Source organism: Mirounga angustirostris, unplaced genomic scaffold (assembly GCF_029215605.1).
Source record: "Mirounga angustirostris isolate CCGP_5_RB_7025 unplaced genomic scaffold, mMirAng1.0.hap1 SCAF_3, whole genome shotgun sequence".
In the NCBI taxonomy this organism is placed as follows: domain Eukaryota; kingdom Metazoa; phylum Chordata; class Mammalia; order Carnivora; family Phocidae; genus Mirounga; species Mirounga angustirostris.
Window position 1 is genome coordinate 177432108 of NW_026991711.1, and position 16814 is coordinate 177448921.

A 16814-nucleotide genomic window follows, 5' to 3' on the forward strand; every position below is an offset into this window, starting at 1 on the left:
CATAATTCAGTGCTTCAGTGGTCTCTTCTGTACCCTCTGCATTCACACACACAAGCATACTTTGACTCTGGTCTCTGCGAGTGAGGGTGGGGGATGAGGTGACATTGAGAGTATCTTTCTCCATCTCGGGATGACTCAGGGCTCCTCCTTTGGCTCCTCTCTGCCTTCCCAGGCTTCACCCCTCGGGGCTCAAGGTCAGGCTTAGGTCTCTCACCTGAACTTTTGTTTAGCTTTTTATTTTGAGATAAATGTAGATTCACATGGGGTTATAAGAAACAATACAGCTTTCCCCAATGGTTCCATCTTGCGTAACTACAGTACAATATCACAACCAGCAAATTGCCATTAGTCCATCCACCTTCTTGAGATTTTACCAGTTTTACACACACTCATTAGTGTGTGTGCGTGTGTGTGTAATTCTATTTGTGCAATTTTATCACATATGTAGATTTGTGTGACCACCACCAGTCAGCGTATGGAAATGCTCCCTCACGAGTCTCACTTGAACTTTTATTTTTATTTTTTTTAAGCAGGCTCCACGCCGAGTGTGGAGCCCAAAGTGGGGCTTTAACTCATGACCCCGAGATCAGAACTTGAGCTGAGATCAAACATCGGATGCTTAACCGACTGAACCACCTAGGCGCCCCTCACTTGAACTTTTTTTTTTTAATATTTTATTTATATATTTGACAGAGAGAGACACAGTGATAGAGGGAACGCAAGCAGGGGGAGTGGGAGAGGGAGAAGCAGGCTGCCCACCAAGCAGGGAGCCCAATGCAGGGCTCAATCCCAGGACCCTGGGATCATGACCTGAGCCGAAGGCAGACGCTTAACGACTGAGCCACCCAGGCACCCCCCTCACTTGAACTTTTAAAAGCGGTAACGTCTTATCTTGATGTTTGTGAAAGTGCAACCCTTAGAAGCATCAGAGTCACCCGGGGCCACTTACTAAATGTGCAGATTCCTGGACCCTTCCAGCCCTCCCTACACACCTGGGTCTATGGGGGGTGGGGCCTGAGTGTCTGCACTTTGACCAGGCACCATCCTTTGAGAACCACACTGTAACTGGCCTCCAAACTCCAGTTCACCCTCCGCACAGTGGCTGCCAAGAGGGATCCTTCTAAGACACAGCCCTGACCATGTTAGCCTGCTGCTTAACACCCTCCAGTGGTGCCCACTGCCATCAGACCTTAGCGAGCAAAACTACCACCTCCACTCACCCCGACCCCCTGCAGTTCAATCCATCCAAACTCCTCTGACTCTAGAACATGTCATCTACTTTCATGATGCCCTGATTTAGGTCATGCTGTTCCCTCTGCCTGGGATGTCCTTCCCACCTTTCTCTGCCTGTTGCAACCCTTGTTCCACTACCCATTTTTACAGATGAGAACCAGGAGGTTGAGAGAGGTTCGGTATCACCCACCAAGTAAGGGCAGGGCCAGCTGGGAGCCTGAATCCACCCAACTCTCTGCTCCTAGGCTCCCAGTTCACCAGGCTGGCCTGGAGGCTGGGGGAGGTCACTGGTCTTTCTTCCTGGCTGTCTGCTTGCCTCCACTTGGGCCTGCTGCTCCATCTGCCTCTCAGACATATCCTCCAGGACCTCCTCTCCCTCTCCCCCAGCTGGGAATCAGAAGCCTGAGGAGAGGGTGGAAGGGCAATGGGATTGAGCCCAGGGGTAACCCTACTCCAGACTCCTGAGTGGGCTGGGGGCAGGGGCACCCTAGGGGATGGAATCTGGAATAAGTCTTCAGGGACCCGTTGGAGCAGGGGTTTGGAGATAGGGGCTCCTGGAGAGTGGGAAGGAGCAGACTGGAGTCCAAGTCCCCTCCTCTGCTGCCCCCTCCTTCCACTGCTCACTCGCAACCCGAGCCGGGGGGCCTAAAAATAGCCCCCGAGGCGCAACCGCCGGCCGCCCTGGTGACCTTCTGGGTAACACAGGCCGAAGGCGGGCGGGCAGCAGGAAGGCAGGGCGCCGGGCCCCCCAGGACTCATCTCCCAGGGCTCCCCCCCACCCCCCGGGTGCCCCCGTGGCCGTCCGGTTCCAGAGACCCACCCCCTCCAGCCCAGCTCGCCGAGGCCATGCAGAAAGCCCGGGGCACGCGAGGCGGGGACGCGGGCACGAGGGCACCCCCCAGCCCCGGGGTGCCCCCCAAGCGAGCCAAGGTGGGGGCCGGCGGAGGGGCGGTGGCCGGGGCGCCCGCCTTCCTGCGGCCCCTGAAGGACACGGCGGTGTTGGCGGGCGGCGACGTGCGGCTGCGGGTGGTGGTGAGCGGGACGCCCCAGCCCAGCCTCAGCTGGTTCCGGGACGGGCAGCCCCTGCCCCCGCCGGCCCCCGAGCCCAGCTGCCTGTGGCTGCGGAGCTGCGGGGCGCGGGACGCCGGCGTCTACAGCTGCAGGGCCCAGAACGAGCGGGGCCAGGCCTCCTGCGAGGCTGTTCTCACAGTGCTGGAGGTCGGAGGTAATGGGGAGGCGGGGGCGCCCCTGGTGGGGTGGGGTGCTCAGAGCCGCAGTAGGGCTGCTGGGGGCGGGGGGCATGTGGGGAGGTCCGGGTTCATCCAGCCCTCTTCCCAGGTGCTCTGGCTTCTCAGCCGCGCTGACCCAGAGGTGCCAATCAAGAGGGAAGTGTGTGTTTGGGGAGGGGGGGAGGGGTGTCAAAGGAGGGAGGCTCCCCACAGGCAGGTCAGAGGTCAAGGGTCAGCATTTGGTAAGCAAAACCTGAGCCCCACTCAGGCCTCTCTGGGAATTCCACAGTGAAAGGTCTCCTCGTTTCCCTGGAGGGAGAGAGAAAATCGTCTGGGGAAAATTGCCTTTATCAGCTCCAATAACTTAGACTTGAGACACCTCACAGGGTTGCACACGTCTGAAAGAGGGGCAAGCTCGCCTGGTCCCACTGCAATATTGAGGGGTGGGTCAGAGCTCCTCACAGGCCATTGCTGTGCACGTTGGTGTGACCAGCACCAGGCTGGTTGGAGGAAGCCAGTGGGTAGACGAGTATGAATAGGGTACAGAGCATTAGGAGGTGGAACTAGGGCTGGGGGCTCCCCAGTGCGTATGAGAATCCATATGCAAGCCTGTGTGTGTGTGTGTGTGTGTGTGTACCTTCACGGGCTGGGGAGGGGTCTGATGGTACAAACAGTTGAGGGATGGGGGTTTGTGGAGTTGGTCTGGAAAGCCAATGGGCCATGTCTGCCTGAGATTCAGAAGGCATGGAAGGGGGATGCTCAGGCTGGTGCTTGGGCCCCTGCCCATGTCAGGGTACAGTGCCAGGCTCATGTGTGAAGAGACAAATGATGATCTGAGGTAGATGAGAGGGGACCAAGATTGGGCCTGGTACTCAGGGTCCTGCCGGGCCTGGTATGGGGAGTTGGGCCTGGGCAGACTCTCCTTGGGTCAGTGTATGGGTTTCCTTTTTAATTTTCTCAGCCCCTAAGCCAGCCAGTCGTTCCCTAGGCCTCAGACAGAGTCTTGGGCTCACTGAGTCTTGAGAACCAAAATTCTGGGGAAGTAGGCTGCAGTTGGGGAGGTAGCAAAGAGCTTGGGGATCACTGAGTGTGTCCCAGGCATTTTCAAGAGGGAATTCTCACTCCAGCTGGGTGGTGCTATATAGGGGTACATCCTTTGGGGCTGAGGAGAAGGCACAAGGATGGAGGACCTCAGTAGCTGGAGGGGAAAGGGGGCGTGGAGGTGCAGCAGAGATGGGGCACGGGCTCAGCCTCCGTCTGTCAGCACCTCCCCTCTCTCCCTTGTCCCACCCTGCTCACCGCCCTAAGGTCTTCAGCACTGGTTCCTTGGACTCCCTGGGGCAGAGTCAAGGCTGGCTTCTCTTGATTGGCTTTGTACTTGGCCAGGTACAGGCCATTGCAGCCTGGAGTCAGGGGAAGGGACCCATCCTGGCAGAGCTCTGAGCTGGGGAAGGATCAGACTCCTTGCGGATCTTAGCTCTGGTCCTCTCAGGGCAAAGGGAACTGAAAACAGAACATAAATCAAATCAAAGGGTATGATGGATTGGTAAAAATACAGTCTGGGGGAGAGAGATTTTATTTTATTTAAAAACAAATTTTAGGGCGCCTGGGTGGCTCAGTTGGTTAAGCGACTGCCTTCGGCTCAGGTCATGATCCTGGAGTCCCAGGATCGAGTCCCACATCGGGCTCCCTGCTCGTCAGGGAGTCTGCTTCTCCCTCTGACCCTCCCCCCCTCATGATCTCTCTCTCTCAAATAAATAAATAAAATCTTTAAAAAAAATAAATAAAAAATAAAAAAATAAAAACAAATTTTATTCTTTTTTTTTTTTTTAAAGATTTTATTTATTTGACAGAGAGAGAGATAGCGAGAGCAGGAGCACAAGCTGGGGAGTGGGAGAGGGAGAAGCAGGCTTCCCGCTGAGCAGGGAGCCCGATGTGGGGCTCGATCCCAGGACCCTGGGATTATGACCTGAGCTGAAGGCAGACGCTTAACGACTGAGCCACCCAGGCGCCCCAAATTTTATTCTTTTGAAGATTTTATTTATTTATTTGAGAGAGAGTACGAGCAGTGGGGGGAGGGGCAGAGGGACAAGCAGGCTCCTCGCTGATCAGGGAGCCCAATGTGGGACTTGATCCCAGGACCCTGGAAATCATGACCTGAGCTGAAGGCAGACACTTAAACGCTTCACCAACTGAGCCCTGAGCCGACTGAGCCACCCAGGGGCCCCAGTGAGAGAGATTTTAGGGAAGGATAAGGAAGCCCTGAGGAGTGCCATGTTTGTTTTGAGTTGACATGACCACAGAGAACCGCAGCTCCAAACGCATCCTTTTGCAGGCGAGGACACTGTGGTCCAGGACGGAGGAAGATCTGCCAGAAAACATGTTGCTAGTTATGGCCACCCCAGAATTAAGAACCCACCCCTCCTGGTTTCCACCCTACTCAAGGAATTCTGGAGGGAGGAGAGAGAAAAAGAAAGGGAGGGGAGCTGTCCATTGTATGGAGAGTAGCCCAGGCCTTCTTTCTGGGAGGAGCCCCCTAACCTGCTAGGTTCCCCCAAAGTGGGGAGAGTGACAGGAGACCAGGCCCCTCCCCCCCAGCAGGGCTGTGTTTCCCCGAAAGATGTGTTTCCCCAGTCGCTCTATAAGCTGGGTAGCACAGTCAGCAGGGCTGAATGCTGGCTGGGCATATCTAGACAGAGGCCAGGAGGGCTGTCTCCAGGCTGCTCTGCTGGAACAGCATATTTGAGAGGTGTGGGCTAAGGAAAGGACCCTGGGTGTGGTGAGGACTGGATCTGGGGTCTTTTGACAGTCATGTTAACACAAGAAGAGGATTGCGCTGTGGCAAGTCACATTTGAGAACTTCTTCCTACTGGTGAAATCTTTACCCCAAGACCAGTCTTGTAATTATTATTAATTGGTGACAATTCTTAGTAGTAATTTAAAATGTTATGAATAGCTACCTGTGGCAGGTGATACACCATCACATCTTTTGATATATCATTTAAGTCCCATAGCAACCCTTGGGAAGCCGGTACAAAGGATTAAACGACATTTCTTGTTGTACAGATAGAAGGTGGCTGAGCGGGGATGGAAGGAGGCTGTCCTGCTGCAGAGAACTATGTGCTTAACTACTACGCCCCTTCCACACGATTTGGGGGAGGGCAGGGCTTTGCTTTGGTGATGGTGGGGGACTGACTGCGTGAGCCTTGTTTCATCCTCCTCTTATTGCCCCTCCCCCCCAGTACTTGTCCAGTTCCGGGTCTTGGTCAGGGGCAGCTGGGCAAGCAGCTTAGCATTGCTCAGACTCACTCATGGGAACTTTTTCAGTTGGGATCCACAGCAGGAGGGCTTCAGGGTTCTCGAGGAAGCCCAGCCGGGACCTGGCTGCAGAAGGAGGCAGCTTCCTGGCCGGGACTGCTGTCTGGCTCGGCAAGACAGGGTGATGCTAAGGTTCCTGGCACTCCTGAAGCCTCAGATGTTTGCTCAAGGATGGAGGGATATCAGCCTGGCTTGGGGAGGCCAGGGCCTTGAGAAGACAGGTGGGCAGCAGACTGGAGAGTCTGGAGGATGGGACATAGGAGGGTGGGATTTGGGGTACAGAAATGAAGAAAGCATAGGAATAGTGAAGACAGCAGACATGCAGGCTCCTTGTAGAATCCTTAACATGGGTATAGCACCCCATTTCATTATTTAATCTTCTAAGCCCAGGTTACTGTAGTGATGGTTACACATAGGAGAAGGTTCCAAGAGGTAATTTACCTGAGGTCACATGGCTAATGAGGTGACAGAGCCAGATCTGTAGGGGTTCAGGTCCACGTTGCCTGTCCTTAGAAAGAGAAGCACAAAAAGACTAAGGCCAGGATTTGTCATCATTAACCATCTTTCTCCCGACCACATCCCCAAAACCATCTTCTGGCCCAGTCTCCTAAGATAGGCGGGCAATCCTCTCTTTCAAAACATCAGGCTCCCACCTGTGTGGGCTGAGGAGCTATGTGCAATTCAAGCGACCAGAACAAGTGCCATTCTCAACGCTTGGGACATGTGTGGCTGAGGGGGGGTGGGGGCCTAAAGGGCAGGGAGTAAGGAGGAGAGGGCACAGCTGAGAGAAGGGGCAAGCTGATAGTAATCGCCATGTTAGTTGGACGTTTCATAGCCAGAGTCCGGAAGACTCTGGGTTCAATCCGAAGGGCCAAAGGTCAACAGATAGGCGTGAACCATGCTAGGGACTTCAGGGCATGGAGAGGAGAGGTTAGAGACAGGGAGAGAGGGTTTCTTCAGGCAAGGAAAAGGTGGGGAATGCACCAGAGCCTGTGTTGAGGGATACTCTGCAGTTATTTTTTTCACCAGGAACTTGGAATATCTGGATGAAAAGCCAGGAGGAAACTAGTATGGAGTTGGGGATGGGTAGGGAGAGTGTTGCCATCCATTCATGCCCAGTTCTCATCAAGGACTGCATGAGAGGGGGATCCCTCAAGTTCCTGTCCTCCTAGAGATCACATCCTAGTGAGGGGAGATAGACAACATGCAATAAACACAATAAGTAAGTAAAAATGTCACCATGTGTCAGAAATGCAGAGCAGGATAAGCAAAAGTGGGGGGGGGGGGGGAGGGAGAAATTGGACTTTCCAGGCAGGAAAGAGAGAAGGCAAAGAGGAGGGGAGTGGGTCCATCTGGCTCAGAGGAGGGTCTGTGTGAGAGATCAGGCATGGCATGATGAGATGGGTTTTCTCTGGAAGGGGAGGAAATAGCAGAGGGGCACAGCTGCCAGCCATGGAGGGGGAAAGAGGGCAATCTAGGGCCAGCTGGGGGTGGCCCACCCTGCTAGCATGCCCCAGGCCAGCCCTGTGGGGGTGAGCAGTGCAGACCCAGAGCAGGAACACAGAATCCCACAGGCCTGTCCTCGGCCCAGCTGTCCCGTCACTCACGCCCGCTGCCCATTGGTTATTTTTGCTATGGAATGTGCCAGCCCCTCGGATTCTCCTGGGGAACAGGGGCTCAAGTTACCCCCTCTCCTCACTCAGCTCCCCCATCTGTGAGTGGGTGTATTTGGGGGTGGGCAGGGAAAGGCCTGTGGGTGTCCAGGGTCCTCTGGCCAGGACCGATCTGGACACACACGTGTATGCTCTCAGTGCTCATCCCCATTCATGTGTCTGAATGTGCGACATTTGCCTTTGGGGGTCTGGGAAACAGGACCTCCTGTATGCACCCAGAATGTACAAGACAGGACTTTAAACTTAAAAAAAAAAGGGCCCATAAACTCACATAACTTCAGAAGCCAAGTAAAAACTGATAGTGTGTGGCAGTACTTGTGTATGCTGGGATGGGGATTTGGATCTAGAGGACAGTAGAGACACGGAACCTGTGTGGCTCTGGCTAAGTGATAGGACTTCTCTGAGCCTCAGTCACTTGTCAGTTAAATGGAGCCAGTTCAGTGTTCATAAGGGGTTGTTGTGAATGAGGGAACATTTGCAAAGTGCCTGGCACTTAGTAAATGCTTAAAAAACGTAGTTATAATGATTGTTGGGGGGGAGGGAGGGGAGAACTGAGTTTCCCCGTGGCAATGAGCGCAGGGTGCAGAATGGGAGGAGAACAAAGAGAGTTTGGTGAGTATGCTCACCTGTGAGTGAGAAGGTGAGTCGTATTTGTGACTAATAGGAGTACCTCTGGGCACCTTAGCTGGGGGGTGTGTGTGTGTGCGTGCGTGTCAGGAGTCAGGGACAGAGGACCCACCATCAAGAAACTCTAGGGCCCTCTCCGGCTCTCCCGAGGAGCCTGGGGGTTTTCATAGTCTCGGTTCCTTTCAGCACGGAGCCCCCACCCACCAGGGCCCTTGCCCAGTGTCTGACCTAGGCGCCCCCACCCGGCGCTGTGGCCCTGCGGCGCGTTCGGGGCGCGACGAGTTTGGTACTGCCTGGCACAATGTAGTGTGCGCATGTTTGTGGAGTGAGCAAGTCGAGATGCGGCTGACCTTCCAGAGCGGCCCCGCGGGAGCCGAGTGGGGGTGGCGTGGAGGCCGCGTCCGGCTGCCAATGAGACGGTGGCCCCAACTCCCGTAGGGGCCGCTGCACCCCCTTCTGTGCCTCAGTTTCCCCATGTGCCCAGGGCCCAGGAGGCAGATGCGGGGTGTGGGTACCCGGAGGCAGAAGAGCGCCGCCCCGGGGGTCGCAGGGGAGCAGGCCAGGGAAGGGGCGTCAGGTGGGGTGCAGGCCGGCGGGGGAGGGGCGGGCTCTGGGCGCCGCCGCCGCCGCCGCCGCCGCCGCCTTCCCCCCGCCCGGGCTCCCGCCGCCCCACAGCTCCTTCCGCCACCGGCGCCGGCTCCCGCCCGCTCCCCCGCTCGCCCCCGGCCCCGCCTCCGACTCCGCCCCGCCCCCGCCCGTCCCCTCCTCGCCCGGCCGCCGGCGCGGCCCCCTCCCCCGCCATGAAGAAGCTGTGGGTGAAGAAGCGTTTCCAGGTGAGGGCTCCGGGGGCGGGCGGCGCCGGGAGGGGGCGGGAAGGGCTGGGCGCCCCAAGGGAGGGCGGGTCACCGCGGCCGGGCCCCGGGGGAGGGGGCGCCGGGGCCGCGCCCGCTCCACCCCGCCGCGGGGGGCCGCGGCCGGGCACGCTCCGGGGGGCTCCCCGGCCTGTGTGCAGAGCGCGTCGGCCCCTCCCCGCGCCGAGGGGCAGACCGCCCCCCGGCCCCCTGCCCAGGCCCAGCCGTCCGCAATCCCCCGCGACCCCCCGGGGAGGCCCCCCGCCACAGCTTCGGCGCGTGAAGTGCCCACTGGCTTCTTTGCCTCCTGGTCTCCCCTCGTTTCCGTCCAACTCCGGCCTCCCGCCCCGGCTTTCCCCAGCCCCCCAGTCTGGAGCCTTCCATCTTCCCGAGCTCCTGGAAGCCACGCACAGGGATCCGCGCCGAGCTCAATGAATTCCCCAAGCCCTCCCCTGTCCTCGGCGTACCCAGGCCTCCTTCCTGCATTCGTGAGGCTCTGGCCCTTGGGGACCTTGCCCTCTGCTCCCCCATCACCCTCCCTGCCCGCTTGACACCTATTTCAGGTGTCTGTCCTCCCCACCCCCCCACCCCCCCCAGCAGGAATCTGTGTCCTCGTCCCTCCAGTCATCCAAGCATCCCCCACCTCCATCTCTTCTTTTACGTCAGTCAGCCTCCTATCTTGTCTCCTAGCTTCTATCTCTGGGGAGTCGCTCAAGTCCCCGTTCCTGAGAGCCTCTGTCCCCGGACTCCCAGCATTTGACCCGCAGCTTTGCTGTCCTCGCTTCTTCCTCCTCTGCTCCTCCCCAGAGCCTAGCTGGGTAGCCTGGAGCTCCTGCTAGGAGGGCTGAAAGGCAGGGAAGAGTGGAGACATTCCCTCTGGGGGAAGCTGGCAGCTCTTTCCGTGACCGTCCTACCCCTCCCCAAGCCTCTGGAATGAGTTTCTGTTTAATATAGAGGTTTAGATGGGAGGTAAGGGACAGCAGGAGTGAGCTTTCCTCTCAACAACTCATTCTGGCTTTTCTCTTTCAGAAAACCGGCCACTCCCGCCGGGCCTTTGGCCGACTCACCCATGGTGCGTGGACCACAGGCTCCCTGCTCTGGCCCATGCCCACTCCTTCTCTTGGTCCATGTCGCTTCATGCCTCATGCCCAGGCCCTGAAGACAGCCCATGAGATGTGGGATCCCCCAAAACACATCCATACCCACTCAAGGAGGTGCCCTGTACCCTGCAGCTGTGGGGTGAAGGGGTGGGGGGAGAATCTCACTAGCACATCCCACCATGGGCCTCGGCTCAGGGCACTCCATCTGTGGGGCCAAGTGGGGATGAGCTCACTGTCATGCTTCGGCATCCAGCATATGGCTCCTGCTTGTCATGGCACTCATAGAGAAACTGAGGCACAGAACCAGTTAGAATCTTGGACAGTTAAAAATATGCCCAGGAAACTTGGCTTGTAGTCTAATCACTGGGCACTTTTGAGAACCATTCAGCAGTAGAACAGGATCAGGAAGAGCATACCTGTCACATCATGATGCAGAACAGGTCAGGTGGGGGGGATTGGTTTGCAAGGAAGGGTCAAAGCACAATGCAAATCTTTTTTAAGAGAGGGTGGGCTTGACCCCTAATGGGGGGCCTGGGTCTGTGAGTGGGCAGAGCACAAGCAGGTGTGTGTGTGTGCGTGTGTGCGCGTGGCCAATGGCAGCACCAGTAAGAGTGCCAAAGGTAGGGAATCACTGGGGTAGTTGGAATAACCACTCAAAGCCTGTGCGACCCCCCCCCCCCAGCTGGGCACAGTGGGAGCCTGCAGGCTGTCAGGATGAGAGATGCTGTGCCCATTCCAGGTGTCTCCCTTCCCCTGCCCATCGCCACAGGGCATTTCTGGGCACTGGGCACCCTCACGCCCCCTCTGTCCTGCCTACCCACCATGCCCTGCCCCACAAAAGCTCTGATAACAGTCTGTCCATGTCTCTCTCCTGCTGCTCCTATGGAAGCGAAGTTTTCCGCTCCTGCAGAAAGCAAAGTTACGGTAGGAAACTGGCTCCTGCCCTAGCCCTCCACTCCCCCTTCCTCCCTGCCCGACCCTGGCCTCTCCTCACCCTGCCTCAGCTGCACCCTGATGTGTTCCGGCTGGTTTGGGGTGGAGGACAGGCTGGCCCTGCGGTTGGTCGAGTGCCCTGACAGTACAACTCTGAGGTGACTCCCTTTGTTCCTGGGGTACCGGAACCCAAAATTTAGAGCCTTGGAACCTAGGATCTTGTTATTTGGGGGATGCACAGGAGATATGCTGTCCCTGGCAGGCGACGATGGGGAGGGCTGAGACCCTGGTAATCCAGCAAGGGGCTGGGAGGGGCGGTGGCAGGTGGCCCCAAGGGCCAAGGAGGCAGGCGTGAGTCACCAGGGGCTCGGAGGTGAAGCCACGGGACTGGCCTGAGCAGCCCAGCATGGGCGTGGGGACGAGCGGGGTAAGAGAGGGGAGAAGATAGGTGTGGCAGCCCCGCCATGGGTAAGATGGAGCCTGCTGCGGGGGAGGCGGGAGGAGACACAGGGAAGAGTTGGAGTCAGAGGGAGGAGGGCCCTGCCCACACAGACCCCTTCTTCTCTAGACTCCGAGACGGGCGAGGATGACATCAGCGATGTGCAGGGGACCCAGCGCCTGGAGCTTCGGGATGACGGGGACTTCAGCACCCCCACGGGTGAGCTATCTGGGCTGCTCTAAGAGCAGGCAGGCGGGCCTCCCCCAGGAGGTGTCTGGGCTTCACCGTGCTCCTTTCTCTAGGGGGCTCCGACACCCTGGTGGGCACCTCCCTGGACACACCCCCGACCTCCGTGACAGGCACGTCAGAGGAGCAAGTGAGCTGGTGGGGCAGCGGGCAGACGGTCTTGGAGCAGGAAGCGGGCAGCAGGGGTGGCTCCCGCCGCCTCCCGGGCAGCCCAAGGCAAGCACAGGCAACCGGGGCCGGGCCACGGCACCTGGGGGTGGAGCCGCTGGTGCGGGCGTCTCGAGCTAATCTGGTGGGCGCAAGCTGGGGGTCAGAGGATAGCCTTTCGGTGGCGAGTGACCTGTATGGCAGCGCATTCAGTCTGTACAGAGGACGGGCGCTCTCCATCCACGTGTAAGTAATGGCCTCACCCGGGCCCGCACTCTTCCGTCCCACCATGCCGTCCCGCACTGCCCCTCACCACTCCGTCAGCCTCTCTCCCCTGCACCATCCGTCCCTCTGTGCACTTCACCGCCCCTGCTGCCACCCTGGCCCCGGCTACCTACTCTGTCCTCCCACACCGCATCCTCCCTCCTTCTGTGCCGTCACCACCCACAGCCTCCTGCTCCCACCTGTGCCATCGCCATGGTCTCGTGGACCCCTCTGTCCCTTCCTCATCCCCTCCAAGATCTCCACTTTCCCAGGGGCCCTCTCCCACCTTGCCCATTCAGGCTGCAGTTGTCCCCAGGATTCCCCGCCCCCCCCCCCCCAGGGCCCCCTCCGTGCCTGCTGTCTCAGCAGCTGCTGCCTTTTCTTCTCTCTGCACATTCCTGTTCCCATGTGGGCCTTTTTCTGGGAGGAACGGAACCTTTTTGCAAGGCAGCTCCCGGGAGAGCAGGAGAGCAAGGGAGCATGAGCGTGGCCGGGAGAGAGAAGAGAGTGAGGTGGTCAGGGAGTAGATGGGGCCAGGGGCCTGGGAAAGCAGGAGGATGTGGGCTGTGTGGGAGGCAGGGGCGGGCAGGAGGGCTGGAGTCAGGGGGCTGGGGTGGAGGCAGAGGGCTGGGACTGGTGCAGGCTCGGAGCACGTGAGGGCCTGGTGGGACATGCCTGTGCAGGGGTGGGGCGGGGCGGTGGTGAAGGTTGTCCTGGCAGGGGGTGACGAGGAGCCGGAGCGGAGGTGTTGGAGTGAGGCTTCGGAGCCGTTTTTTGGAGATTTGGGGGCTGGCAGATACAGGAGGGAGTGCTATAGTAGAAGAGGGGAGTGGCTGATGATGGAGGTATCGGGGCGACTTTGGGAGAGCTGAGAGGGACCTAACTTGTGATGGGTATGGGTGTGTGTGTGTGGGGACCATCATGGAGGAGAGAGAAGGAGCCTGGTGGGGGAGGCTGTTTTGAAGGTGGTTGGGGTGGCTAGTGGTAGGCAGGGGAGAGGTCTGGGGCAGGGGAGGCTCCCTGGCTTTATGTGGTTGGTATGAACCAGGCGCTCCTGAGCCCTGGACTTGCCTTTTCCTTCCCTGCCTTCCTTTGCCAGGCCTCAGCCTGAGCCTGGAGTTGCTATGGCAACTTCTGAGGAACCCATTTCCTTAGTGATGTCTGTGGTACAGAGGCTGGCCTAGCGCTCAGAGCTGCCGGCAAGAGGCCTCCTCTGCTGTCCCCGATTTCTCTCAGATTTCTCTAGGAGCCTTAACCCAGTTCCCAGAAGCCATTCCTCGGGGACTCTGCTGTCCTTCCCCCAGGGTAGACTCTGCCTCCCCGCAGGTGGCTGGCTGAAGTTCTGTTTCCTCAGGGCACGGTGGATTGCCATTCCGCACCTCACCCCTCTCCGCCCCCCACCCCCGAGTCAGAGGTGGGGCCTGTGGGGGGGGGGGGGGCTGGCTGCCCCAGGTAGTCCAAAACAGCCTTCCACTCAGGCACCCCTAGAACTTCTGCTGTGGCCAGTACCCTATTTCTCGTCCCTTCAATGCCCTCAGAATCCTAGACATTTGGAGGGAATAAGGGCTCAGGAGTCAAACTGCCTGGGTTTCAGTCCTGGCACCAGCCATTTCCTAGCCGTGTCACCTTGGTGAGGCACTTTACCTCTTAAGCCTCAGTTTGTTCATCTGTAAATGGAGACAGCTGCTAGCTCAGAGGACTGTTGTGAGGATGACAGGAGTGAATGCATTTTAAGCCTTTAGTATGCGCCTGGCCCCCAGTAAGGATTCAGTGAGCCATTTCCTGAGTTTTTATTAAGCTCTTTAATGTGTCAGGTATGCTGTTAATATCTCAGATTCCTTTCCTTGCTTGATGTGTCCCCCAAGAGTCCAGAGGGAGGATACTGAGGCCCAGCTCTTGGGCAGCAAAGCTCTGTGGTGAGAGGGGTACTCTGAGCTGACCAGCTCCTTCCCTCTTCCTCTTCTCCCACACCCCTTCTTCAGGCCCACGCAGTAGTTATTTCTGAGCTGAGTTATTCCTGAGCATACCCCTTTGGGGAGCTTCTGTGCTGGGGGGGCGGGGGGGGCAGAGGTGGCAGCATGGTTTCAAAGGACTCAAGGTAATTTTCCCAGGGGCAGGACAAAGTCAAAGGCCTGTGGTAGGGGCACTTGACCAAAGGGAAGGGGAACCTGACTCGTCTAGTCTCCCACCCCAGGGACCTCAGCTGCCACCTGCTGTGTTTGCTGATGAGGCACCTCAGGTGCTAGGGGGACCCTGAGATAGGGCATCGCTCCCAGAAGGCTAGTGCCCGTTCTTCTAGAGGTACTCCTGCTGAGGATGGGCAGGGCTGTGGGGGCCAGCTGGGGGCAGGAATGAGTGGGAGGCTGCATTCCTGAGAGGGCCCCGCCCCACCCAACCCTCCTGCCTTTCCTCACCACTTCATCCTTTGGGTCCTAAGCTCATTCTTTTCTCTCTCACCGCTCCGTTCTGTTTCTGCTGTTTCCCAGCTTCCGGGGCTGGGGGGAGGGGGCTGGCCAGAGCCCCAGGGGCTGAGTCTGTACTTGGGCCCAGCCACCAGCCCAGTTTTCTGGTGCCAGGGCTGCCAACCTCTCCCCAGCACCTGCTCTGGCTGTTCCTTCCTTGGGGGGGGGGGGGGGAGGGTCTGACCCATGTCACCCCCAAGCCTTCCCAGCATGCCCCACCGTCCAATTCCTATCACGAGCTGAAGGTCTAGGAGGGGAGACCCCTAAATCTTCTACCCGTCTTCGTCTTGGTTCTGCAGCAGTGTCCCTCAGAGCGGCTTGCACAGGGAGGAGCCTGATCTTCAGCCTCAGCCGGCCAGTGAAGCCCCTCGTCGCCCCGCCCTACCGCCTCCCTCCAAATCCGCACTGCTGCCCCCACCGTCCCCTCGGGTGGGTAAGCGGACCCCGCCGGGACTCAGCGCCCAGCCCCCGGTCACCCCCACATCGCCCCACCGGCGCACTCAGGAGCCCGTGCTGCCCGAGGACGCCACGGCCGAAGAGAAGCGAGGGAAGAAGTCCAAGTCGTCGGGGCCCTTGCTGGCGGGCACGGCGGAGTCCCGGCCCCAGACGCCACTGAGCGAGGCCTCGGGCCACCTGTCGGCACTGGGCCGCTCGCCCAGGCTGGTGCGCGCGGGCTCCCGCATCCTGGACAAGCTGCAGTTTTTCGAGGAGCGACGGCGCAGCCTGGAGCGCAGCGACTCACCGCCGGCGCCCCTGCGGCCATGGGTGCCCCTGCGCAAGGCACGCTCGCTGGAGCAGCCCAAGTCCGAGGGCGGAGCGCCCTGGGGCACCCTCGGGGCCTCGCAGGAGGAGCTGCGGGCCCAGGGCAGCGTGGCCGAGCGGCGCCGCCTCTTCCAGCAGAAGGCAGCCTCGCTGGACGAGCGCACACGGCAGCGCAGCGCGGCCTCCGACCTCGAGCTGCGCTTCGCGCAGGAGCTGGGCCGCATCCGTCGCTCCACGTCGCGGGAGGAGCTGGTGCGCTCGCACGAGTCCCTGCGCGCCACGCTGCAGCGCGCCCCGTCCCCTCGAGAGCCTGGCGAGCCCCCGCTCTTCTCCCGGCCCTCCACCCCCAAGACCCCTCCGGCCGAGGGCCCCGCCGCCGCCGCCTCGCCGCCCCCTCCGAGCGTCGCGGGGAAGCCCGGGGACGAGCAGGGGAGGCCCAGGAGCCGCGGGCCGGCGGGCAGGACGGAGCTGGGGGAAGGCCCGCAGCAGGAGGTTAGGCGCCGGGACCAGTTCCCGCTGACCCGGGGCAGAGCCATCCAGGAGTGCCGGAGCCCCGTGCCGCCCCCTGCTGACACCGATCCCCCTGAGGCCAGGACAAGAGCACCCCCGGGTCGGAAGCGGGAGCCCCCAGCGCAGGCCGTGCGCTTCCTGCCCTGGGCCATGCCAGGCCAGGAGAGCGCTGCTGTGCCTCAGACCTTGGAGAAGAACAGGGCGGGGCCTGAGGCGGAGAAGAGGCTGCGCAGAGGGCCCGAGGAGGACGGTCCTTGGGGGGCTTGGGACCGCCGAGGTACCCGCAGCCAGGGCAGAGGTCGTCGGGCCCGGCCCACCTCGCCTGAGCTGGGTAAGGCCTCGGGGAGGGCCGAGAAGTTGCTGAGAGCTGGGTGGGAGGGTGTTTGGGGAGAGCTGCGGGGCAGTTGCGAGGGTGTGGTTTCACAGGGAAGCTACAGACCCAGGTTCGAGTTGAGTGAAGGATTGTGAAGGTTCTTGTGCTGGTGAGGCAGCGAGCGAGTGTGTTTTGGTGGAGGCTGAGTGGAGCCGTGAGCAAAGAAAGGTGCCCAGATGCCTGTGTAGGTGCCCTGGGTCCACTGGGCTGCTGGGTCAAGGATCTAACCGTGGTGGAAGGCAGTGGTGGAAACCTAAGGAGCCCCTCCAAACTCCACCGCTCTGTGTGGGAAGGGACGGAAACCCATCTCAGTAAATAATGTCAGGTCCCGGGTAGAGGCGAGCTTTGGTCCAGCTCAGCTTCCATCCCGGGACTATCCCCTGGCCCATCCGTAGCCACGAAGATTGGACCCAGTCTTTCAAGCTAGCCTCTCTCCCATCCTTGAGTCCTTGTATGGCTGAGCTGACTGTGGGCACATGCCAGCCTGAGTGTCATCTCCTAGTCCTCCTGTGGATGGTGGCCACCATCCAGAATGCCCGTGCTCCTAGTTCTGCTCACCCTGAACACCAGCCTGGGGTCCACTCCTGGATGGAGGCAGAGGAAGCCATCCTCGGCTTGCTCCCACCCCTTGCTGCTTCCCAGGCCAG

General features: G+C 59.6%; 1 protein-coding gene across 9 annotated transcripts in view; it reads left to right on the top strand.

Moving 5' to 3' along the window:
• Positions 1–1910: 1910 nt before the first annotated feature.
• The window catches only part of SPEG (striated muscle enriched protein kinase), a 55473-nt gene continuing 40569 nt past the window's right edge, over positions 1911–16814 (top strand). For 2 of the 9 annotated variants that reach the window (XM_045867930.3, XM_045867934.3), the window contains exons 1-4: positions 1924–2458; positions 11533–11622; positions 11706–11865; positions 14822–16125. In XM_045867930.3, coding sequence (XP_045723886.1) covers positions 2080–2458; positions 11533–11622; positions 11706–11865; positions 14822–16125 — 1933 coding nt within the window. In that variant the 5' untranslated portion in view covers positions 1924–2079. Of the gene's footprint in view, positions 2459–8815; positions 8914–9960; positions 10004–10920; positions 10956–11532; positions 11623–11705; positions 12043–14821; positions 16126–16814 lie in introns of those variants that run through there. The other 7 variants (XM_064587111.1, XM_054506008.2, XM_064587110.1 and 4 more) reach the window with 7 other exon arrangements.